Source organism: Xenopus laevis, chromosome 1L (assembly GCF_017654675.1).
Source record: "Xenopus laevis strain J_2021 chromosome 1L, Xenopus_laevis_v10.1, whole genome shotgun sequence".
Classification (NCBI taxonomy): domain Eukaryota; kingdom Metazoa; phylum Chordata; class Amphibia; order Anura; family Pipidae; genus Xenopus; species Xenopus laevis.
In genome coordinates this window covers 142,205,324-142,230,592 of record NC_054371.1, presented here as the reverse complement: position 1 = coordinate 142,230,592, position 25,269 = coordinate 142,205,324, and the positions used below count along the sequence as shown (strand labels likewise).

Below are 25,269 nucleotides of genomic sequence, written 5' to 3'. Positions count from 1 at the left end.
TTCTACACTGATGCAAGAGATCAGCCTGGACTTTCCAGTTATTCTAGGGTTCCTCTAATCAGTTGAATCAGTAGCCACAACATTTGAAACAACTAAGTGGGTACTAAGCCTGTACTCTTCCAGTACAACCTACTCACTGGGGCTCTTCTTATTGGAGATCTTAGGCACCTCAGTGGGAATGGCACTTTTTATCAGTGGTGATGATTCTTCCTGGCCATAAGACATTCTCACTGGCTACTGATCAATAACCCATGTCACAAACAGACTGCTTAATCTCTATCTACTTTAAGGTGATCATTGTTGGATGGGGTCCATATAAGGTTTTGTTACATCACACTTGTAACACTTCTATTGTTCACTCCCCCTTAAACCCTGTACTGTTCACACCTGAGACCCAGACTGAAACTGCCCACCTTGTTCGCTTGTTCACACTTGTACAAACAGTACCAGCACTTTGTCACTGTATTTAGTACATCTTAGCGTGGTCCTGATAGGTTTCCCTTTCTCCTGATCTGTTTTGCCTTCCTTATGCTCCCTGTGTGTGCCATACTCTGCCTGACTTATGCTCCCTGTGTGTGCCATACTCTGCCTGCCCTATGGTCCCTGTGTGTGCCATACTCTGCCTGCCCTATGCTCCTTGTGTGTGCCATACTCTGCCTGCCCTATGCTCCCTGTGTGTGCCATACTTTGCCTGCCCTATGCTCACTGTGTTTGCCATATTCTGCCTGCCCTATGCTCCCTGTGTGTGCCATACTCTGCCTACTCTGTGCTCCCTGTATGTGCCTTACCCCGCAGCCCTACTCTGCCTGTGTGTGCCATATTCTGTCTGCCCTATGCTTCTTGTGTGTGCCATAATCTACTCGCCCTATGCTGCCTGAGTGTGCAATATTATGCCTGCCCTATGCTCCCTGAGTGTGCCATACTCTGCCTGCCCTATTCTCCCTGTGTGTGCCATACTCTGCCTGCCCTATGCTCCCTGTATGTGCTTTTCTCTGCTTGCCCTACTCTGCCTGTGTGTGCCATATTCGGCCTGGGCTATGCTCCTTGTGTGCCATACTCTTCCTGTGTGTGCCCTGATCTGCCTGTGAAACATAAGCCTGGTATTTGTTCTGGGGGTTTGTAAGCTTTTGAAAATTATTGTTAGGGGCCCCTAAGGTGTTTAGTCATGTGCTGGGGGTGCTGTGTTATCCACAGGGGAGTATAAGTGATATCCCTGCAGTGAGCACCAACCAATTGGTTTTATGGTGTGCTACCACAATTAATGTGGACATGGTCTTGTGGTAGCATGGGTGTGGTTTAAAGTGGGTGTGGTTCAAAATAGGGATTGGTCAACACTGGCTTCCATTATCGACCCTCCACCATGTAAGCCAGAAAAAATTCATCCCTCAGTGCCAAAGAAGTTGGACAGCACTGGCTTATCTGAAAGCAGTTCCATTCTGAAGTGCTGGCTCCTTTTTAAAGCTCACAATCAGGCATAATGCACTGAGATGGCTGCTTCCACACCAATATTACAGCTAAAAATACTTTTGTTGGTTCAAGAATAAAATTTTAAATGGTAGTGTGAATTATTTGCAATGTAAACAGTGTAATGTAGAATGAACAGTAAACCATAAAAACATGACAGAATGCCTTTAATTCTGTTTTTTTTTTAATTCTACTTTCTTCTTCTTAGGTTGGGTCTTTGGAACAAGCAATGCAAGATGCACTTATAATGGATCGAGTTGATTTTGTAAAATTGCTAATTGAATATGGGGTGAATATGCATCGCTTCTTGACCATTGGTCATTTGGAAGAATTATACAATACTGTAAGTTTTTTGAAATTTAGCTAACTGGAATGTGCAAATATCATGTAGTTCTGGACAGGGGAGATTCAGTTTATGGGATTATTTAAAAAGTATCATTAAAAGGTTAATTTTTAACTCCCTGCTAGAGATCTCAAGTGGATACTATGCCTGCTTAGATTTCCTTACTCTTTCATATTTTTTCCTTACAAATCTCTCCTTTTGGCTTAAGCCACATTTATATTTGATGGGGAGGGAAAACTGAATGCCTGAAATGGACTCAATGAAGCTTGCAGTGAAACTTGAAACATTGGTATCTGGTTCACAGGGGATGTTGACAGATCACAAAATCACCTCTGCTTGGAACATGGACTTTCAATTGGTTTGATGTTAATACACTGTGAGCAAAGAGCTGGTGCTTCTGTACCTTTCTTTCAGTGTCATCTGATATTCTTAACATTTTGCAGGACACTCTGTACTCGTGCAAAATTTTGTTTACCTTTACATGTAACACCAGACCCGATCTGCTACACAAGCGGAGTTTATTATAGATCACAGTTTAAAGAAAAGATATTCTGTTTCTTGGCAACCTCTTTGCCTACAGTACATGTGCCGGCTATTACTCATCTCAGTACTTTCTGTAACCTTTGCACCAGTTACAATTACATTATAAAGTATTACATAAAATGCAGGACACGCTGCAATAAAGATGGACCAAAAGCCAATCATCCGCAGTATTGCATTTTGCTGCATGCTCCAGTAGTGCACTCTCAGCATAAGGGATGTTGGGTAATTTGGAGTTTAATTTTTTATGTTCATACTGTTGAATCAGGTATGTTTGTGTAAAAAATACATTTATATTCATATCTGGAAGTTCAGATGTTTATATACACCTTTTCAACATGAACCCAACTGAATGAGCTCATGTCAAAAAGAAGGGTATATTTTTTCTTTGTTTTTTTTTAATTCAAAATAGTGCATACTGGTTTACAAATTCATAGTAAAAATTACAAGTTGCTTATCAGCTTTTTTACATACTGACATCTCACCTCCAAACACTTATGAATTTCCAGAATAAATATATATAAATAATAATAGTACTGTATATACTTAAATAATATTTCTATTAGATTTAATAGTTGTTTTCTTCTTTTCAAGAAACAAGGCCCCACAAATCTGCTCCTACACCATTTGGTTGGAGATGTAAAACAGGTATGAGGATATGGCAAGAAAAAAAGGCAAATTTAGCTCCCAGTATTCTTCCAACAGCTTACCAACAGAGATTGTATTTACGTCAATATGGGACTTATCTGACATTCGTATGCATAGGCCCCATTTTATTGGCAATCTTGTAGGTGTTTTTTTTAACCTCTCTCAACCACTTACTTAAAATGAAGAAGTTGCTGGGATGACTGGTGAAACAATATCAAGATTACTCTGAATAAGTCATTCTGAATTGCCCTAAAGGCATACTTGTGTGTTTGCATGACAAGCCTCAGTGATACTGGTGTATAGTGACCCCTTTAACACAGATACAATATTGCTCCCAGGTTGATACTTTTATTTTATATTATTTTGGCACAAGTCATCCAGTTCAGTTGACCAGAAATGTATTGTACTTGGAGCAGGTTAGAGCCTCCATGCTGGTTTATTTAGTTGTTCACAGTGTGGTGAACAGGTCCGTACTACCAGCATGCTCACCAAGGTCAATTGTGTGCCCAAACATAGTTAACAATTCTGCTAACTGTCCTGTTAGTCAGATGTTCTACTATTATTTGGAAAAGTAGATCATTTTTTTTAAAACAAATTACATTCTTAATAAACAGTAATCTAATGGGCCTCATGACTATGAAGATTTTCATTCTTCCTGGTCATAGTATAATTAATTCTAAAACAACTGAACTTGCTGAGTCTTGGACTTGCTAATGGGCCTCTTTTTGTCAATAGAGCAATCCTTCTCCAGATTACCGAATTTCACTTATAGACGTGGGACTTGTAATTGAGTACTTGATTGGTGGAGCCTACCGAAGTAGTTATACAAGGAAAAGTTTCCGAGTCCTGTACAACAGCCTCTTCAGGAAGCATAAGGTATTTCAATAACCATGATAAAATAAAAGGGTTCATTTATTATTTCCCAGAGTGCCTGGAGTAATGCTGCCCTCTGCATCGAGAGTCGGCTCAAACACCTGGTAGAGAGTACAGCATCAGGAGGAGCAGCCGATCACTGTTAATGCCTGCCCTGAGGACAGGGTCCCATTGTAGGCTGAAACTTAAAACATTGACGCTCCCACTGAATGACATGCAAGCTAAGAGTGGTGGCACCTCTGCAGATTTTAGGGGAGATTATTTGTCCAATGACAAATCTCCTCTTCTTCTGGTGACTAATCTCCCGAAATGCCTTCCCGTTGACAAGAATGTGAATTGCCGGTGGGATGGCATTTGGATCGATTCGTTTCCGAAGTTGCCCAAAGTTTCCTCACTTCAGGCGACTTTGGAAAACCAAAGTGATCGATATGCCATCCCTCCGAAGATTCACATTCTTGCCGACGGGAAGGCATTTTGGGGAGATTAGTCGCCAGAAGAAGAGGAGATTTGTCGCTGGATGACTAATCTCACCCGAATCTGCACGTGTGCCACCACCCTAAGGGACATGTGAGAGGGGTGACACCTACGTGTCTCCCCCCACCTGTCCCTTACTAATACAAGTCTCTGATCTCTGAAAAGCAATACGACAAAGGAAGAGTGGAAATGGCCAATTGCAGCCTTTTTTTGACCTTTGCATGCTGTGGTAAATTACCCTATTGTTTGGTCTTCACTACTTGCTCCTGTAAAGGAACAATAACACTAAAAATTAAAGCATTTATTACAAGATAATGTGCTGTTGCCCTTCACTATATAGCAGCTTGTTTATATAAACTATAGTAGTATTTCTCAAGCAAACACACCAGGTTTACCAGTGCAGAGCAACAGCACACTATTTAGAGTTATTTAGAATAAGATTATTAAAAAAAACTTTTTAGCTAATATGAATTCATTTTATTCTTGCATAACAAATTTAATAAACATTTATTTATATATTTATTGAATACAGCTATTTGCATACACACACTGTACTTTAACATACTTTTAATGTACTTTTTGAAGACTCAAGTGGTCATTTACTACATACTGGGTGAAGATGTGCACAGCACTAAGGGGTGCAAGAGCATGCCCTTTAGTGGCCAATTAGCAAGCACTTTTTCCTCTTTTCTGGCTGTGGTCTGCATCTTGCACCAGATAAAAAAAATCCAGTGCAAGCCCCAGATCAGCCATGTGTTTACTGGCTGCCATAGGGCAAGGGCAGTACCATGTTGTAGCCTGTATCCTCCTCTGCTCACTAAATTGAATAATCTAGGACCTGATTTTGATCAGTACTGCTTGGACTTGGACTATAAAGTGTAATGTTTCCTGAAATAAAATCCTCCGTAACCACTAAGTACCTGATCATTTACACAAGTGTTTACACGGCAATGTCTCTGCCTTGTGTGTGTATGTATAAAACTTAAAAGAAGTCTCTTCATTTATTATAAATACTGTATACCAATAATAAGTGTACTGTTAAATGTCCTTATTGACTGCATTTGCTGTTTCTGTTGTCTCTGCTAGAGATCTGTTCAAAGTTCCCCCAACAGCCTTGCACAAAGTTTGTCTCATCTTTCCATAAACCAGAGTAGCCAGATGAGCATCAAGCTTGAATCCCCAGAGAATACCTTGCATTCCCAATTTTTCCGAACAGCACAACCCTGTAGAGGCAAGGTGAGCCTTCCAATTTTTTGATCCAGTTTAATTTAATTTTTTTTAGCTAGAATCAAGTTTCTGATCTACCATGTGCACAATCATCATTCATTATGTTTATATTCTTTGTAATACTTTTGGAATTCCTACATATAGTACACAGTGATTTTTATATTCTCTGTTGCCTTTACTTTCTTGCACTACAGTTTTAGTTATGCCAACTGAAAGCAATCCACAGAATGTCAAGGCTAGTCAGATGCAAAATCCAAATGCATTTCATACTGTAAATTTATGGTACAATGTCTGGGAACAAGGGGCAGATTCACTAAGGGTCGAATTTCGAAGTTAAAAATACTTGAAATTCCACCCTCGAATTGAAATCCTTCGACTTCGAAAATCGAAGTCGAAGGATTTAGCGCTAATCCTGCGATCGATTGATCGTAGGATTTTTCGTTCGATCGAACGATTAAATCCTTCGAATCGAACGATTCGAACGATTTTAATCCAACGATCGAAGGAAAATCCTTCGATCAAAAAAAGGTTAGCAAGCCTATGGGGACCTTCCCCATAGGCTAACATTGACTTCGGTAGGTTTTATCTGCCGAAGTAGGGGGTCGAAGGTTTTTTAAAGGGAAAGTACTTCGACTATCGAATGGTCGAATAGTCGAATGATTTTTACTTCGAATCGTTCGATTTCGTTCGAATTTGAACAAATTTAACCAATTCGATGGTCGAAGTACCCAAAAAATACTTTGAAATTCGAATTTTTTTCATTCGAATCCTTCACTCGAAGTTAGTGAATCTGCCCCTAATTGAACGGGGCAAGGGTAAATAGAAAATATTTTGCATTTAAAATCATTTAAACATAATGAACATGTGGAATTTAAGTGCGACTAACAGTGTTAATAAGTAACTATATACGCCCAAACAATTTACCGTAATGTAAAATTGCTCTGAATCTCTTCTGAGCACTTTTGCAATTCATGTCACATTGAGCAACAGAACCAATCAGAGAAGTAATAGATTTTTTCTGCATCATTAAGCTACACCTTCTGGTGTATGGACAGAACAGCAGGGGACACTCCTTTTATAAATCCATGATATATGTGTAAAACTGCTAATATCTTGAAAAGGCATTCCAGGACCATTGTCTACCAAATGCCATGATATGTCTGAGCATACCAGTTTGTCTCGCTTTTCACAATTTGCTGTGTGAGCTGGTGTCATAACTTTAGATCGCACATTGCCTTGATTGTAAGCAGGAGCAGGTTGAGGGTCTTTGTCTTGGACTTGGAAAGTGCCCACTGCAGCTCTATCTTCATAACCCTTTCCTTTAATTCATGCCAAATACTCTTGAATATGTTCAGAATAAGTTTGTGATATGTCAGAAAACTTTTTATTTTAACATTCAGAATTCAGTTCCAGATTAACTTTAAGAAAAAAAAATAGATTGTCTAATAATACCTACACTGTTTCGTTTCACATTCACTGAGGCTGACTATTTCCGTATGCTGTTGAAATGCTAGGTTCTTGTCTAAAGTATCTATACTGTTCAATTCTAACTTATCTGTTATAACCCCAAGGAGAAGACAACATGCCATCAAAAGTCAAAAAATAAACCCAAAGATGAAACAACATCCACAGAAGATAATGAACCAGTTGGCTTTATTTACCCTTACAATGACCTCTTAGTTTGGGCTGTACTGATGAAAAGACAGAAGATGGCTATGTTTTTTTGGCAACATGGAGAAGAGGCCATGGTCAAAGCAGTAATTGCCTGTAAACTCTACAGGGCCATGGCACATGAAGCTAAGCAGAGCAACATGGTGGATGACACTTCAGAAGAATTAAGGAAATACTCAAAGTATGAGCATAGCTTACCCATTTGGTTTTTATGATAGTGCATGTATTTCATTTTAACTGCAATCCTGTAATCGTAAAGTACGCTTCAGCATCCTATATATATAATACACAAGAGCCATGAATATCCTGTAAATTAAATCATTGTAAACAGTGCTTATTGATGTCATCACTTACAATTGGTGCTTAGTGATGTAAACATGGCAAAAAGCTGACTGGTGCAATAAGTGTCATACGACTCAATGAATCTTGTGAATTATAATAAAGTACCCCCTGTTGAAAAATACAGGAATATTAGAAGTCATCTTGGAGTTCCATGACCTGTATATAAGTGTGTATAAAAGTCTCCTTGGTGACTTATAATATCCTTATATTTTTACAATAGGGGATACATTGTTTATATACACAGCTGTAAACAATGGTTCAGTGATATTTCCAGATCTTAAATACATTATACAGTGAGGCAGAGGGCAGTGAAATTTTATCTATAAATCAGGGATGCACCGAATCCAGGAGTCGGTTCGGGATTCGGCCAGGATCCGGCCTCTTTCAGCAGGATTCAGATTCGGCCGAATCCTTTACTCAGGCCGAACCGAATCTGAATGCTAATTTGCATATGCAAATTAGGGGTGGAGTGGGAAATCGCATGATTTTTGTCACAAAACAAGGAAGTTATAAACATTATCCCCTTCCCACCCCTAATTTGCATATGCAAATTCGGATTCGGTTCGATATTTGGTTTCCCGAAGGATTCGGGGGTTCGGCCAAATCCAAAATAGTGGATTCGGTGCATCCCTACTATAAATATGATCAAAATGGACTCAGAAATGGTCAGTCTTGCTAAAAATGCATCTAACTGGGAAATAGGAAGTGAATAAGGGAGACAGTAGATGCCTGTAAGGACTTGCATTGTGCTTTGCTGGCTTTTTCTGAAAGCACGGGATCATGCATAATGAACTGAGATGGCTGCCTACAAAACGTTATTAAAACTAAAAAACATTGTAAAAGGTATGTTGTAAGACATTCAACATAAAGCATTATTAAAAACTACACAAAAGAAAAATCATGACAGTATCCCTTTAATAAAACACGACATGAATCGGAGTGTATATATGTGAGTATGTGTGTGTGTTAAGAGGTGACTGTATAACATAATACTTGCAGGGATTTCCCTATCTTCTGTAGAGGTTTTTACCTGTACTAGCTTTGGTTTAGATGTTATAGAGAGCTATTGTTCCTTTCTTTAATCCTCCTTATTGGTTCACTAAGCCCTCTTTTCAATCTAACGATACAGTTGCTTAACCTTATCATGGAAAGCTTCAGACCTGTGTGGGCACCCATGTGAAGCATCTCCACACTTGAATTTGTTGAACAAGCAAGTCCAAAGTTTGGAATACTGTATATCTCATAAAGAGGAGGGTACAGACAGCACCCCTAATTTCATACCTAGTCAATGGCAACATGCTGTTGTTATGCATACAAGGTCCAGCTGTCAGGATAGTTCAGTTGTGGTCTGTTTGAAAGGAAGTGAAGGGTCTGGTCGGAGCCCACGGCACATCGTAATCGGATCGTTCGGCCATACGGCCGAACAATCAGATTACCCCCGATATAGCCATGTTTGTTAATGGCATATTAGAAAGATCTGCTCGTTTGGCGATGTGCATCTATGACCACCTTAATGCATAGGTCAGAGATTGAATGTGAGGAAGCAGATCCAGGGCAGGAAGGACTGGGTCAGGGACTAAGGGGGGGGGGAATATAATTAAAAGTCACAAGCGTAATTTAAAATGGTGCCTTTACAATGGTTTATCACTGCTCGCAACGTAAAGTCAGTCACTGGCAAATATTACATTGCACATTTTCGCTAAGCGTTTAGTGTTAACACCTGCTCTGGTGTTTCGTTAAATAAAATTTGTTGGAAAAAGACGTTTTGTGACTAAGAAATTGTATTACATCCACGTTTGCAAAAACGATTTGTTCGCAAACTTTGCGATGAAGTTGTTGAGGCCTTTAATCAGTCAAAACGGACGCAAACGTTGTCGCTAGCGTTTGCAAGCATCTTTGAGCATGTTTTTTGTGCAAGCGAAACATATTACAAACATATTAGAAGAGGCTGGTTTATTAAGGCCCTTGATTACAGGATTGCTGAGACCTGGTATAAAACCTTAAGGTGGAAGCAGATGCTATTTACATGACCAAGCTTACAAAGTCTCTTGTGGGTTAGACAAAAAGTGTATTGATCTATAACTGTGCAGTCCATGGTACTGCCACGGGCAACATATAACATTAGCTAATAGGCAGACAGCTATCAGTGTTATGAACACACAACAGTTACATTTTCATTGCTCTAGTGCAGTGGTCCCCAACCAGTAGCTCGTGAGCAACATGTTGCTCTCCAACCCCTTGGATGTTGCTCCCAGTGGCCTCAAAGAAGGTGCTTATTTTTGAATTCCAGGCTTGGAGGAAACTTTTGGTTGCATAAGAACTAGGTTCACTGCCATACAGAGTCTCAATGTCTGTTGACAATCCACATAGGGGCTACTAAATGGACAATCACAGCACTTATTTGGCACCCCAAGAACATTTTTCATGGTAGTGTTGCTCCCCAACTCCTTTTACTTCTGAATGTTGCTCATGGGTTCAAAAGGTTGGGGATCCCTGCTCTAGTGCAATAATACATCACAAGCTATCAGCAGTTACCCTGAGAGCCGTGAATGGCATTTGTCACCTCTTTGGTTTCATGTGTAAGAACTAAACCCATTGTATTTTATACAGTAGTGCTAACTGCCGAGGAGCCTGTCTGTTTTAATGAAAACTGCATATGACTAGTGGGTTCCATTTGTTACTTCAGAAAAATAGAGAGGACTCCTTGGGTGCCATGACACTAAAGGTGTAGTTTCTGTTTATTATGTCTAAATGTCGTGTTTATGTCTAAATGGGTGTTTATTTTTTCATAGAGAATTTGGACAGCTTGCTTTGGACCTCCTTGAAAATGCATTCAAACTGAATGAGCAAATGGCCATGACGCTTTTAACATACCAGTTAAAGAACTGGAGTAATTCAACATGCCTACAATTAGCAGTTTCATCTACACTGCGGCCTTTTGTATCCCATACTTGCACACAGATGTTACTGACAGACATGTGGATGGGTCGTCTGAAGATGCGGAAACACTCCTTGCTTAAGGTAATGCTTGAATCTTGCATGTGTTAACCACTTGTGTATTGAACCCATATTGCTTATGGAGCCAGAAAATCATTTTAAATCATTAGTCAATATTTTATTTCTTCCTATAGGGCTATTTTAATTCATTGGTAGGTCCATGCTAATCCCACTGGCATCTTCAGCAAAACAAGGCAGTACTAGCCTTGGCCTACCTAATGCACACACACACACATAATAGTGCTGATTGCTAAAGGTAACAGAAATAAGAAATGAACAGGGCTATTTTGCTGACCATGCCAAGCTGATTAAAACGAGGCATCTGCTATATTTGAATAGTTGCTGTGCTTAAAAGTTATTGCAGATGAAAGGGCTGTTGGCCTGTCATGGTGGGCCCTGGGCAGATGTCCCCTTTGCCTTGTCTATAATAAACATCAGATGACAATTGCAAGAGTCTATGGTAATTTTGTATCATATGCTTACTGTTGCCAGTTTTACTTTGGTATATATCATGCACCCTAGATTTTCTCTATGTGATATAGTAGTATAGTGCTAAATAGTAGACGCACAACGTGCATAACTTGGACATGAGTTGCCAATTCACACACAATCTAGCTTTCACGTTTGTAAATTGTGCAAGTTTTGGTACCAGCTTTTGCACAAAATGAAGTAGATGGAAGTTAGTTGCATGTGCAACCCCGTAAGTAACACCACCTTACATTACTTGTTAAAATAAAGTGCCCCCTTACATCAGGATTTGAAATGCAAGTGAATTCCTTTAACAAGTATAACCACTAGTTATATTTTTACACCTGATGTCTTATAGTCCAAAACCTCTGCTATTTTCTGGGATTACAGAATTATCTTGGTGTGGAGTGCTCTTTAGGACTAGATGTTCTGCTTTTCACAGTATTAACAGTCAAGTGCTAAATTGAATATATGTCCATAGTGTGGAAGGCAATGTTTTTTTGTGTAATGGATATTTATAGAAAAAAAAAGGATTTTTAATAATTGCATTGAAAAAAGAGGTCAATCAGGCAAACTATGTAATATTTACTTATCTTACAGTCACAAGGTATCATCACTTACCTATTGTAGTTACTTAGTGAATTATGTTTATTAATATGCTGGAAAAGAGCAGAATGCCAAGGTGACATATAAAATGTAAGACTTTGCATCTTGACTGGGTTGGAACTGGTCTGCCTTGATATGACTTTATAGTACGTGTAACTTTCTACTTTTATACTGTATTTCTTAAGGTTATTCTAGGTATTCTGCTTCCACCCTTTGTCTTTATGTTGGAATTTAAGACCAAGGCAGAAATGTCCCATGTACCCCAGGCACAAGAATTCCATCAGTTCTCTCGTCTGTATGTAGACCCTCCATCACTAAACACAAAGGAACAGGTAAAGGGTTGACATTTCTTTCTTCTTCATACTGTTAAGAAATCATCCCTGGTCTGACTTTCTATCCTACCTGTTGTAACCCAAGGTTAAAGATTTAAATTACACCACTCAATGTTACTATTGTATAATATTGTATACATGATAATAGCAATAATTGAATGGATACTGTGATGGGCAAACATGTTTTTTTTCAAAACACATCAGTTAATAGTGCTTCTCCAGCAGACTTCTGCACTGAAATCCATTTTTTAAAAGAGCAAACTGATATTTTTATATTTAATTTTCAAATCTGACATGGGCCTAGACATATTGTTGGTTTCCCAGGAGCCCCCAGTCATGATAAACTTCAGTCACTCTTTGCTGCTGTACTGCAAGTTGGAGTATCACCCCCACCCTTTCCCCCTCAGCAGCCTAATAAAAGAACAATGGGAAGGTAACCAGATAACAGCTCCTTGGTAGATCTAAGAACAGCGCTCAATAGTAAAAATCCATGTCCCACTGCGACACCTTCAATTACATTAAGTAGGAGATACAACTGTCTGCCAGAAAGCAGTTCCATCCTAAAGTGCTGGCTCTTTCTGAAAGTACATGATGAGGCAAAATGACCTGAGATGGCTGGCTACACACCAATATTACAACTAAAACAAAATACACTTGTTGATTCAGAAATTACATTTTATATGGTAGAGTGATTTATTTGCAGTGTAAACAGTGTAATTTAGAAAATAAAACTACACCATAAAATCATACAGAATCAATTTAAACATTTGTTTTCTCCGTTGCTCAAATTCTACCACTGACATAGAATTCTTCCTTTCTCCAGGACTTTGATGCTGAAAGAGGATCAAAGCAGCCAGGAGAAGAGCAAAATCAAAAGATCAGTAATAGTCTAGGAATCCTTCCGATAACTAGGAAAATCTGTGAATTTTATAGTGCTCCCATTGTCAAGTTCTGGTTCCACACTGTAAGTGATTTCGTAGGAGGTAATTTACTATATTTGTATATTTACTGATATAGACTGATTTTAAACTTTTGTTCTTTGCAGATGGCATACTTGGTATTCCTCATGCTTTTCACATACACGGTGCTGGTGAAGATGGAGCCACAGCCCAGTGTCCAGGAGTGGTTTGTAATAATTTATATATTCACTACAGCAGTTGAAAAAGTTAGGGAGGTGAGTTCTGTAATTCTCCTTTTATATAGTAGGTGAAAACCTACACTGGTCTCCTTCCACCATCCATTTGTATATATGAATATATATATATATATATATTATATCAAACTCCTATTTCATACTTGTGGCCACACCAATAGTTACGCATGGCAGCACAGGTTTATATGGAAATGTTGGAAGGCATACACCTAGATTGGGGCTCAGAACAGCCTTTCCATATGCTGGGCCGAATCGGGTTGATCTGATCATTGGTCCTAGGACCTACAGAGACTCATCAGATGAGGACTGCATTAACAAGCCAATGTGCTCCTCATCCGACAGGATCTTCATACATGCCTGATTGAAATTTTCCCAATTTTAGGCCAAATATCTGGCGGGCAGGCGCATCAGTGGGCTCCATACATGTGCCAAAAAGTTGGTGGGACCAAGTTGGCATCCTTTGTCAGCCTGTGTATGACTATTTTAATTTATTCTTATTAAGAGAAGGGAAGAAGATGCTGCAGTATTCTTTTGAAATAAAGGGAGAATAATAAGCCAGGGCAGCAAAGGACAATTGCAAGTACTTTTGGGCAGGGCCCTCTTTACCTCTTTTATCAGTTATTTTCGTTGTTTGTAATCTGTATGTTCATTGTATACACCCATTTATTCTGCAGATCTGCAGCATATGTTGACACTTTATAAATCTGTGTTACTATTCATAATAATAATACTTTAACTGAAATATAATGGGAACTAATTTTGAGGGAAACAAATAATGTTAAGCTTTTTATAATATCATTTTATATTTTCCCTTTTAGATTACTCTTTACACTTTTTATTTTCTTTAATTTCAAATAAACATCATTTATAAACATTCAGAAGGTTGTTTACTAAAGCTAGATTTTTTTCTGATCGAGAGATTTTGGGGGTAAAACTTTTTTTTTAGATTTATTATACCCAAAAGCTGCTAAAAGTCCTAATCCGAAAATCTTAAACCTGCCAAGGTCATGTAGAATTCAATGGCAGTATTTGTGGGATAACACGACAGAAATTTAGCTATTCAGGTGTCAAATCATAAAGATTTATACAATTTGAGTTTTCTCTCGATTTTATCTAGTCTTTTCCCGCACCAAATGTTTGTAAGTTATTTTATTGATAAATACGTTTAAATTGTGGATGGGAGTTTGGTCGATCTTGGTTTAATAAAAATATGAGATAAAATCGAGTTTTAGTAAATAACCCACTCAAACACCAAAAATTGAATCTTCCGGAATGGAAAAGTGTTGCTTCTTTTGTCGTTTCTCCTCCTTATATTTTTGTGATTCGAAAGATGTTGTTATCTGGATCTGAATGGTATTTGTAATTAGCTGTGTTTAACTTGTTTGCTAGCGGTAATTTTGACTTGTTATGTATTATCATGCCAACAAGTTAATTTGAGATCATATCAGGTAATTGCAGCAGCACGTCACTTCAGCATTTCTCCCATATTAGCCTGCTATCGGTTAGATCTAGCTGAGAGTAATTTCTTATGCTATAATGCACAGCGTGCTTTTTCAGCACTTCAAGGAGCTTAACCTTACATGCATGCTCAGTGGAGCTGAAACATGCCTTTAGGGAACAATCATGTTTACACTGTCAGCTTGCTCACTAAAATCATTTGAAAAAAAGGTTTAAAAAAAGAAATATTTGTTTTAAATCATGGTAAAAAATTTTTTTTTTGAAAAGCAGTATTTTTTTTTTTTAAATATAAAATTTCCTTGGCCCTCCTCCTAGTGGCCGCAGCTTCACCCAGGAGATTTGCTGAAAAATGAGCTCTTATAACAACAGCCACATTATCATCAAATATATGCAGGCATTTGCCTTGTTATTCCCAGAAACAGTGCGCTGGTTCCTTTTCTTTTTTTAATAAGTGGGAATTGGCACAGGGGTCAAATGGAAGGATCAGGAATGTTTCTGCTTTAATTCTCCATGTGTCCTTAAAATCCAATATCATTGAACCTAGTAACTGTGTGCTTCCATATTAATTAGTTGTTATTAAGGTTATACCTTCAAACGCAAATGAAGCAGAACTCAGTGCAGGTCTGGCATATATACTGTATACACACAGCAAACACCTTTCTGCCACTGAATTAAATTATTATCAATCCTTCCCCCTTTCTTTCTCTTTTTTCTCATATAGAAATGGAAAATGCCCATGGTATAAGGCTCAACTTTATTTGAAAAACAAATGCATTTTTCAATGCAAATAACATTGAAATAATTGAGTTATAAAATGCTAATTGATTATATAATGAAAAGAACATAGAGGGGCAAATTCACTAAGCGCCGAAGCGCCGAACGCTAGCATCAATTCGCTAGCGTTGGGCATTTTCGTTACTTCGCAAATTCACTAACGAACGCTGGCGTAGATTCGCTAGTGTTACTTCGCACCCTTAAGCCTGGCGAATTTTCGCTACGGACGTAACCTCGCAAATTCACTAACGCACGCAGTGTACTGAATGCTACCTTTTACGCTAGACTTCCTTCGCCACCTCAGACCAGGCGAAGCGCAATAGAGTAGATAGGGATTGCTTCCAAAAAAGTTCAAATTTTTTCTAAGTCCCAAAAAACGCTGGCGTGTTTTCTATATTATGGGTGATAGGCTGAAAAAGATCGAGAATTTTTTTGGGGCTCCCCTCCTTCCCCCCTACATTTCCTAACTCATGGAACTTAACTATACAGTGGGCACATGTGTAGGGCAAAAAAAAATTTTATTTGATGTTTTGAAGGTTTCCCAGGCATTTGTAGTGATTCTACGTATTCCTCCATTGAAATTTGTATTTTGCGCCGTATGCAAATTAACCTTCGCTAGCGTAACTTCGCTTCACTTAGCGAATCAACGCTAGCGCAACTTCGCAACCTTACGCTACCCCTGTGCGCAACTTCGGATTTTAGTGAATTTGCGGAGCACTGGCGGAACTACGCCTGGCGAAGTGCGGCGAAGTGAATTTAGTGAATTTGCCCCATAGGCTCTATCAAATCCTTTATAATGTAGTGATTGTAAGCACAGAGATTGGGTTTTAGCTAAAGAAGAAACTGGTCAGTGAGATAAAAAGTATACTGATCCAAAAAGATTGATCATGTGGACATTCTCAGCTCTGTTTGTCAGTGGCTGTTAAGCCTTCAGCTTGTTATGTGCCTTAGAATGAGATTTAGCATGTCACTTGTGTTTGCCTTTCAATAGAGAAAATTTGCTACCAGCTATTTTGCAGATGCCATGCTGTCGGTGCACAAACTTGGAGCAGCGTCTGCTTAGCACTGATGGCAAGTGCACAATAAGATATATATCTGCAAAATATAATTATAAATAAACAGAATGAAAGCCAAACATAGGAGGCTGCTTTGGTATTTTGATACATGTTTCTGAATCTGCCATAACATAAATTCCTTTTCTTTCTATCCTTAGGTATTTGTGTCAGAGCCTGGAAAATTCAGCCAAAAAGTAAAAGTTTGGATCAATGAATACTGGAACCTTACTGATTCTATAGCAATTTTCTTGTTTTTTATCGGTTTTGGCTTGCGCTGGCCTGAACCTCCATTTCAAACGGCAGGGCGTTTAATATATTGCCTGGACATTATATTTTGGTATGTGCGCCTTTTAGACTTCTTTGCAGTGAACCAGCAAGCAGGCCCTTACATTACAATGCTAGGAAAAATGGTAAGTGCACAAACTCTAATCATATATTCAAGTCAAGTGTTTTAGATGGCAGGCTCTATCTATCTATTTATCTATCTATCTATCTATCTATCTATCTATCTATCTATCTGTCTATCATCTATCTATCTATCTATCTATCTATCTATCTATCTATCTATCCAGTCTATCTATCCAGTTTATCTATCCAGTCTATCTATCTATCTATCTATCTATCTATCTATCTATCTATCTATCTATCTATCTATCTATCTATCTATCTATCTATCTATCTATCTATCTATTTTTACTCAGCAAATACAAAAGAAAACTAAGAAAGATTAATAAACGATCCACTACTGCTAAATATTCCTATGTCTTTTATTTACATCAATTTTTTTTGATGTTACTGGTCCTTTAATAATATATAATAATTACAATAATGTACTGTTTGAAGGGCAATCTGCCTCTTTTATGCCTCTGTTGGTATGTGGACCACAGTCTGCTCTATGTTTATTATCCACGAGTACCACTAGGTCTCCGAACTCAATCCTATCTATCTATCTATCTATCTATCTATCTATCTATCTATCTATCTATCTATCTATCTATCTATCTATCTATCTACTGTTTGAATTATATTTGATATATATATGATTTTTTTCAGACATCCAACATGTTTGGCATCGTGATTATAATGGCAATTGTACTGTTGGCATTTGGGGTGTCACGGAAAGCGATTCTGTCTCCCAATCACCCTCCTTCTTGGACTCTTGCTCGTGATATAGTGTTTCAGCCATACTGGATGATGTTTGGGGAAGTATATGCTGGGGAAATTGATGGTAAGCTAAAGTCTTGGTTAGGACATTTTTGAAGTTAAAACCAGGGCCCACCCATCTCCTAACTTGCCAAACATGGTGGCAATATGCTGCTGGCTGGATACTGAGGACTTTGGAAATTTGTATTTTATATTAGAGATGTCTAAGCTGCAGCCCTGCAGCTAAAATAGAGCTCTCAGCTGGAGGATGCTGAAGGTTGTTTAAAACATGCCTCTGTTGGTGTGTGGACCACAGTCTGCTCTATGTTTATTATCCACGAGTACCACTAGGTCTCCTCCATCAAGAAGTTGCCTATCATAGTCTCTTTAAGGAACTTGCCTGTGTGAATGACACTAGCAGTTGCAAGACACCTATGGCAGGTGTTAAGTACAGGGCTGCCATTTGCCCACATGCTGAATTTGTTGCAAAATGCAACCTAATGTGCACAATTTTGCGCTCCTTAATAATCTAGCAGTTGCACCTGTGGGGTTAGCCATTGAACTTCTTCTGCCACTTAGCCACTCAGATTGCCAGTTTGTCCAGATTCCCTTGTCACTTATAATGATATATACTGTATTACAGGGCATTTAGATGTCAGGATCACAAAATATGCATAACTCTAATTTCAGAGACCATTTGGACCAATATAGGATTCGGACCAATATAGGATTCCCCTAATCTACTGTATGCCGTAAAATGTCCTAGGGGGAGTGGGAATTCATATGTATGGTAGGGTTAATCCCACAAATAATTTTACCTGGGGGGCCCTGACTAGACGAATGAAGCCCCTGTTACAGCCTACCCATATTATTACATTTGCTTTCTTCAGCTTCAGCTCAGCATTATCTATTTTAAAAAGTAGGCAAAACCTCTAAAAATTTACCTGTGTTCTGATGGGCAGTTATTTGAATGATTCTATGATGCACTGAGACTCCATGCATTTACTTATTATGCAGTCTATTTGCTCTCCTTGGCTGGCTCAGCTGGGGACACTGCTATTTCCTTATATCATATATATATATATATATATATATATATATATATATATATATATATATATATATATATATATATATAATATACATCAAAAGAGTAATTGTAATAAGAATAATGTTAATAGTTTTTGTTAATGGTGTTATTTCTTTAAAGCCTGCGAAGAGGATCCAGATTGCCCTTCTGGTTCATTCATTACCCCATTCCTTCAAGCTGTCTACCTCTTTGTGCAGTACATCATCATGGTCAACCTGCTGATATCGTTGTTTAAGTAAGTGCCATTCATATCTTAATACAGATGCAGGTTTAAAATACCTTAGCAGAACTTAAATGGGGAAGTATTTAAGGACCCCTGTTTGGTTATTGCAACACTTTTAAGCATTTCACTTAACCTGATTTTGGATTGGGTTCGGTTCAACACTTATAATTCGGCCAAATTTCTTCAAAAACTGCTGATATTTAGCGGAATCCCAAACAGAAGCCTGAGTTTGGTGCACCCCTCTTTATAATTGACTTAAGCCTTTAACATCTACCTTAGACATTATGTGCTAAATCTGTACTAGTGCTTGAATTAAAACTCATTTTGTAACATAGGTGCAAATTTACTCAATTTATCAGCAATTTGCTTTGATCACTGTAGTGCAATGAGATATAATAATGAAAGCAAAGGTAATATTTGCTTCTATTTACTGCTGTGAAGTGAATCGGAGTCTACATTAGAAAATGAGCCCTGTAGTTGTTGAAAAGCAATTCGATTGTGAATTTAAGGTATATATGGAAATATGTAAAAGTCTATAAAATGCCTGATCCAGCATTTGCTTTTGATATTTTTATTTCAGTAATGTCTACAGGGAAATGAAATCTATCTCCCACAAACTTTGGAAATATAATCGCTACCGATATATAATGACTTACTATGAGAAGCCGTGGCTACCGCCGCCCCTGATATTCCTTAGCCACATAAATTTATTTATCAATCGCCTTTGCCATCACCGATCTCACAGTGATTTTGACCCAGAGGAAACCGACATGGGACTGAGTAAGTACAAACCTAGAAATAAATTCTGCACCACAACTCTATTCCTAACCATTACTACCATTACATCGGAGGTCTGTTCTCAAAACAAGTACCTGCTCATTACCTGCTGTGGACTGGGCAAATATTGCACTTTTTATTAGATGAGCCCAGTACTCAGTTTTATGTAATTCCATGCAGCAGGTTGTGTCAGTGGAATACACATTGAACCATAGTAAGCTAACTTTCCAGAGGCTCTTACTTGTTCCAAAAACACCTTAGCATAACATAAGCAAACATTACATAACTTTAATTTTGTTTAACTATTATAGCCTCTGCATTTTTCAAGGTTGTTTACCTTTCTCCTGTTGACTTTAAACTTTTAATACTCTTATGGATCTTATTCGTCATTCTTTTACTAGCAGTAAGGGCTACAGAACCTCCAACCAAGTCTTACAGCTAATCATATCATGGACTAAGCATCTATTCTCGGCATATATTTTCAGTGGCTTCTAACCAATTGAAGTCTTGTGCGAGTTCAGAACCTATGTACAAGCAATGGGGCCATTCAGATCTGACAGAAGCAGTAAGCGTTTCCCTACACAAGCCAGTTCATGACACTGATTACTAATCATAGAAACAAATACAATAGTAAATATATAGCATTTAATGGTGTCAGAGCAAATAATTTAGCAAAAGAGCTTGTTTATAACAAAAATGACATCTCAGCTTAGTAGTCAGTAGTATTTATGTAATGATTGTCCTTGCTATTGGAATGTCGACAAGGCTAGATCATTTTTCAGAGATGGAGCACAGATGCCACCCAGTGGACATTTTTTACACTTCATGCACCGATTCCTTGCACACCTGAGTGCTAGAAACATGGTATAATGTGCGTCTTATGAAAATAAGTACTCTGACCTGCATTATTCAGATAATATTTAGTTTGAAAAGAAAACTGTAACTCTCATTTATTTTCTTCCATATCTGCTTTTATCTGCTATATGTCAGCAGCATTTCTTTGGAAACTATAAGGGTGTTTTATTTTTGTTAAAGGCAAAGTAACACTAAAATACTATTTTTAAACAGCAGTTATGAAAAATGTACTGGCATGCATAAGAAACATACAGATACCTTACTAGAGCCTATATACTGGGTGCTAGGAGCATATAATTACAAAGTTAATTTGGGTTAAAAGAAAATCAAAGTTCATTAAGTTCAACCCCACCTAATGAACCCCAGTGCTCACATACACACATAACTTATACAGATCTATCTATACACGCACAAACAAATATCTTTACTAATTTGAGCTGATCTGGCCAACACTGCTGCCAAACTAAAAAAAAGAATGAACAATGCACTTTCCCTGGGCCCTTATTTTGTCATTTTTGCCGTTTTTACACTGCTAATAAATAAAGAAGTTGAAACAACAGCGCCAATTTAATTTTCTGCTGTGTCTGGTTAGCAAGAATGAACAACAAGTGATGCTCTAGTTTCAAAGCCATTATATTCACAGTAGAAAAACTGCCAATATAATGAAAAGTAGAACAAAATATGTAAAATGCAATTAGAAAAGCACAGTGGGGGTCATTTATAAAGTTTGTGCAGCGCATATATTGGTTGTACTGCACATGCTTTTTCCTGAACACTAATATATTGCAGTGCTCTGCCCGTCTTTATGGTTTTTGTGAATAAATTTACGCAAATGAGACTGGTGTTTGCGTTAGTGCGCCCACTGTGCTAGGTTGTTGTGTGCGAAAAAAACATTGACAGTCACTTCAATTTGTAAAACTGTTTTGCGAATATTTTCTCCGCCACCAAAGTTGTGGTGTAATTCAAACGCAGATTTTTGACATATTTAAAAAGCTCTTATAGACATTCGCATTGTAAAAAAAATTTGCAATTCTGTTTGCACACTCTTATTCAGCTTTATAAATGTAACCATGCGCAGGGCAAATATATTCATTGTGCAAACCAATCTGCCTTGCGCGAAGTTCATTAATGTTTTTTGAAGTTTGACACTTACTTCAATTAAGAATTGAATACAAAACATAACCATTTGCCCTTGATATGGAAGTTTTTTTAAGGAGCAACCCACCTTAAATTTACATTTAATATGATGTAGACAGTGATATTCTGATATTGTTTGAAACTGTTTTTTTTTTTTTTTAATGATTTCACGTTTTTTGTTCAGTAGCAATCTGGTTGCTAGTGTCCAAGTTAACCTAGCAACCAGGCAGTAGTTTGAATGAGAGACTGAAAGATGAATAGAAGACCTGAATAGAAAGATAAGCAATTAAATGTAATAATAACAATTGAAGCCTCACAGAGAGCAATAGGTTTTTGGCTTCTGGTCCCCTTTTGAAAACTGAAAAGAGGCAGAAGAAGAAGGCATATAATAATTCAAAACTGTAAGAAAAAAAAAAAAAATGAAGACCAGTTGAATAGGGTGAATGTAGTATCTCATTCGCCCTATTCATGTAGGTCCAATCTGTAAGCATGTGATCTTTAAGTCTTTTTGAATCTTTAGAGCTGTACCTCAGTGATAATGAGTTGAGGAAACTCCATGATTTTGAGGAAAAATGCGTGGAAACATACTTCCATGAGAAAAATGAAAGCCTGCACTCCAGCAAAAACGAAAGAATCCGTGTAACAACAGAGAGGTATGGCCCTTAATGTTGTGCGAGTAGTAATTAATTTAGAAATGATCATTTCAAACAACCAGCATCTGTCCTTTCTGTGTAGAACCGAAGAGATGTTTGCCCAGCTGAAAGAAGTAAATGACAAAGTTTTCTACATTAAAGACTCCTTGAGCTCCCTGGACAGCCAGTTAGGGCATTTGCAGGATCTCTCGGCATTGACTGTGGATACTTTAAAAATCATTTCAGCTGTGGAAGTTGAAGAAGCCTTTATGAAAGACACGAAAGTGCTCACCTGTAAAAAGCTCCCGCACAGTTGGAGTAACGTTCCAGATTCTCATCACCACAGAGAGTATAATTACTATAGTATGCCACCTTCGCTTCTCAGGACTTTAGCCAGGAGCCAGTGCCCATCAGAGTATCAATGTCCTCCACAGCAACTGATTGCCCAGTTAGAAAACCATACATCTGAAGAACCCACCATAGAGAGTGGCATTATTACTATGGTGGTGCCACCAGAAAGCAAATCTGCTCCTCATTACGGCAATTATTTGGATGTACCTTCATCTCCAGTGGGGCCCCCTACACCAACTGACTCAGATATGCTTAATGAAGGAGAAGCAATACCGGTACAAGCAAACAACGAGGGGGTTTGTTCCATCCATGTAGACCAGTGTTTATGTAGCCAGCAAAAGCATGAGAAGAAAAGTAGAAACAAGACTATTAAAGATGGTTTAAAGCCTCTTGTGACAAATACAGACGAAAGCCAAAATGGAGAAAGCCATGAATGCTCGTGTGAACAGTTTACTGCTGATCTCACTGTTGAGACATCAATACAATGCAACGTTATTGACCCTGGGGGTGGTTATGTAAATGTGGCATTTTCAGAAGAAGGAGAAACTGCACTATTTGGTGGAGGGAATAGCAAGACACTTTGCCAACGTCCCACCCAGAGTTCAAAATCAAATGTGTTTCCAAATAAGTCTGATGGATCTAGAGCCAATGATAGGGCTGGATCTGGTTTGTGTCACAAACAGAAAACCTCATTCCTGAAAAATTCACTTCATAGGAATAGCTCATCAAGAAGCAGTAGTTCTAAGTATCATAAAGAGAAGAAAGATGGAAAGATCTGTACAATCAAAGGTAACTTATATTTAAACAAAAAAATGTGGTATTGCTGCATTTATTTCGGTATAATAGGAGCTGTAGGTAAAAAATATATCTAACTAAAACATTATATGGCTGATTTACCAACATAGGTGCAAAGGTATGCCATTGCAGTTGCCAAAAACCTAGTAAATCAGTCCTTATAGCTACATTTTATAAACAAAAGAGGCATTCAAGGCAATATAGCCTTTCAGAGAAACTTGTTTATAGATCAGTATTGGTTTTGCACTGCCCTCTATCGTAAATGCATTGTATAGCAGCCAGGATGGAGCCAACCACAAGCAAGTAATGTGGGGATAAGAGTGGCAAGGGGTTAGATCTGAACAGTAAGAAAGGCACTAGTAAAGATTTTAAAATAATACAAATGTGTGCAAAAGACTGGAATGTATCAATATCCCCACATAATTGTGTATACATGCACTCAAATGACAGAAGTGACAAAAGCTTTTTTAAAAATAGAGCATTCAAGCAGATATTCACCTGTGTTATACTCATAGCAGGATTTGCCACAAGACAAGGCACTATTCAGATTTTCACAGCATATACATTCTGACACAGGACAGACTGACAGCCTGAATACCACAGTAACTTGTTTTTGACCTTGCCTTAGTCACTATGGCCTTTTCAACCTGAGTGAACAAAGCCCCTATTATTCTCCATATCTCCTGTGCCTCATAGAGCATCCTGGGAGAGACACACTTGCTGCTAGGGGTTTTCTTGTCACTGTGTCCTCTTTTATTAGATTGGCTTAAGAGTTTTGGTGTATGATCTGCCCTGCTGACTGGAGCACGGTTGTATATAGGCAAACTTAAGTGGCCACTGATTTCCAAATAGTGAAATATAAAGTGTTATTTTGATAATCATCCATGTAACAAAGCCCTAAATATACTCCTGGCCTTTACCTTTCAACAGTCCTGTCCCTCTAATGCCTAGGTTAAACATATAATGTATTTATAAATTGATTTTACTTACCTCCCTGTGTATCGTATGGTGCTGCTGTCTAGGTTATTTTGTTCTCTAATTCTGCTTGCAGATTTTGCCAAGCCTCCTGAGAGCTCTAGGGTTACATGGGCCAAAGAGAAACTGCGTAGCACATTCAGAAAGTCAGTTAAAGACAAGCCAAGGCCAACTCAACTTCAAGTTCCAGTAAGCTAAAATCTTGGAATAAAAAAAAAGTAAAGGGTCTATGTAGCTGAGGATTTTGTTTTTTAATCTTCAGCATCTTTATTCAGTTAAATTATGGAAGATGTGTTTGTTATATTCATGAGTATGTTTAATAATCCCAGATCACTTTGTAAGATGTATGCATACTATACTGGCTGGCCATTGTCATTGTGCCACAATCTGGCTAAAACTGATTTTGTTTCATGTGTACAGAAACTGTCTTTGGTTGCTATTAGAAGTCATATACATTGTGTAGCTCAGCCCTATTTAAGAAATTTTCACACTGAATCTTTAAGTGTTAGCCAGGGGATGTACTTGAAGGCAGACTGCAAGTTCTTTGGACTTATTGAATTCAAGCCCCTTTTTGAGGCCAAACTTTTGGCATCACCCCCCATAGTAGCCCATAACTAGGTTATAAACATACAGTATGACAACATCGCTGTATCAGATATTTATCCATAGTCTTTAGAATAACTAGGACATCATATAATTGTTTACCCAAAACCTTGCTCTAATAGACATTCTACTAGTATCTAGGACAGAGAAAGGCATTCTACCCAAATTAGTCCCGAAGTGGTCTCCAGGCTGGGGCCCCCTAGAGCTACCTTCTGGATTGATATTGATCAAAGTGACTAAACTCCCTGTGATTGTGATAGTCC

General features: G+C 38.1%; 1 protein-coding gene across 2 annotated transcripts in view; it reads left to right on the top strand.

The window, feature by feature from the left end:
- The window catches only part of trpm6.L (transient receptor potential cation channel, subfamily M, member 6 L homeolog), a 79,629-nt gene that overhangs the window by 26,560 nt on the left and 27,800 nt on the right, over positions 1 to 25,269 (top strand). For both annotated transcript variants that reach the window (XM_041564279.1, XM_018258825.2), the window contains exons 12-27: positions 1,673 to 1,807; positions 2,942 to 2,995; positions 3,731 to 3,871; positions 5,429 to 5,578; positions 7,141 to 7,421; positions 10,375 to 10,603; positions 11,839 to 11,985; positions 12,809 to 12,949; positions 13,031 to 13,159; positions 16,584 to 16,835; positions 17,479 to 17,653; positions 18,779 to 18,893; positions 19,462 to 19,661; positions 22,171 to 22,303; positions 22,386 to 23,422; positions 24,480 to 24,592. In XM_041564279.1, the coding sequence (XP_041420213.1) occupies positions 1,673 to 1,807; positions 2,942 to 2,995; positions 3,731 to 3,871; positions 5,429 to 5,578; positions 7,141 to 7,421; positions 10,375 to 10,603; positions 11,839 to 11,985; positions 12,809 to 12,949; positions 13,031 to 13,159; positions 16,584 to 16,835; positions 17,479 to 17,653; positions 18,779 to 18,893; positions 19,462 to 19,661; positions 22,171 to 22,303; positions 22,386 to 23,422; positions 24,480 to 24,592 (3,432 nt within the window). The remainder of the gene's footprint in view (positions 1 to 1,672; positions 1,808 to 2,941; positions 2,996 to 3,730; positions 3,872 to 5,428; positions 5,579 to 7,140; positions 7,422 to 10,374; positions 10,604 to 11,838; positions 11,986 to 12,808; positions 12,950 to 13,030; positions 13,160 to 16,583; positions 16,836 to 17,478; positions 17,654 to 18,778; positions 18,894 to 19,461; positions 19,662 to 22,170; positions 22,304 to 22,385; positions 23,423 to 24,479; positions 24,593 to 25,269) is intronic.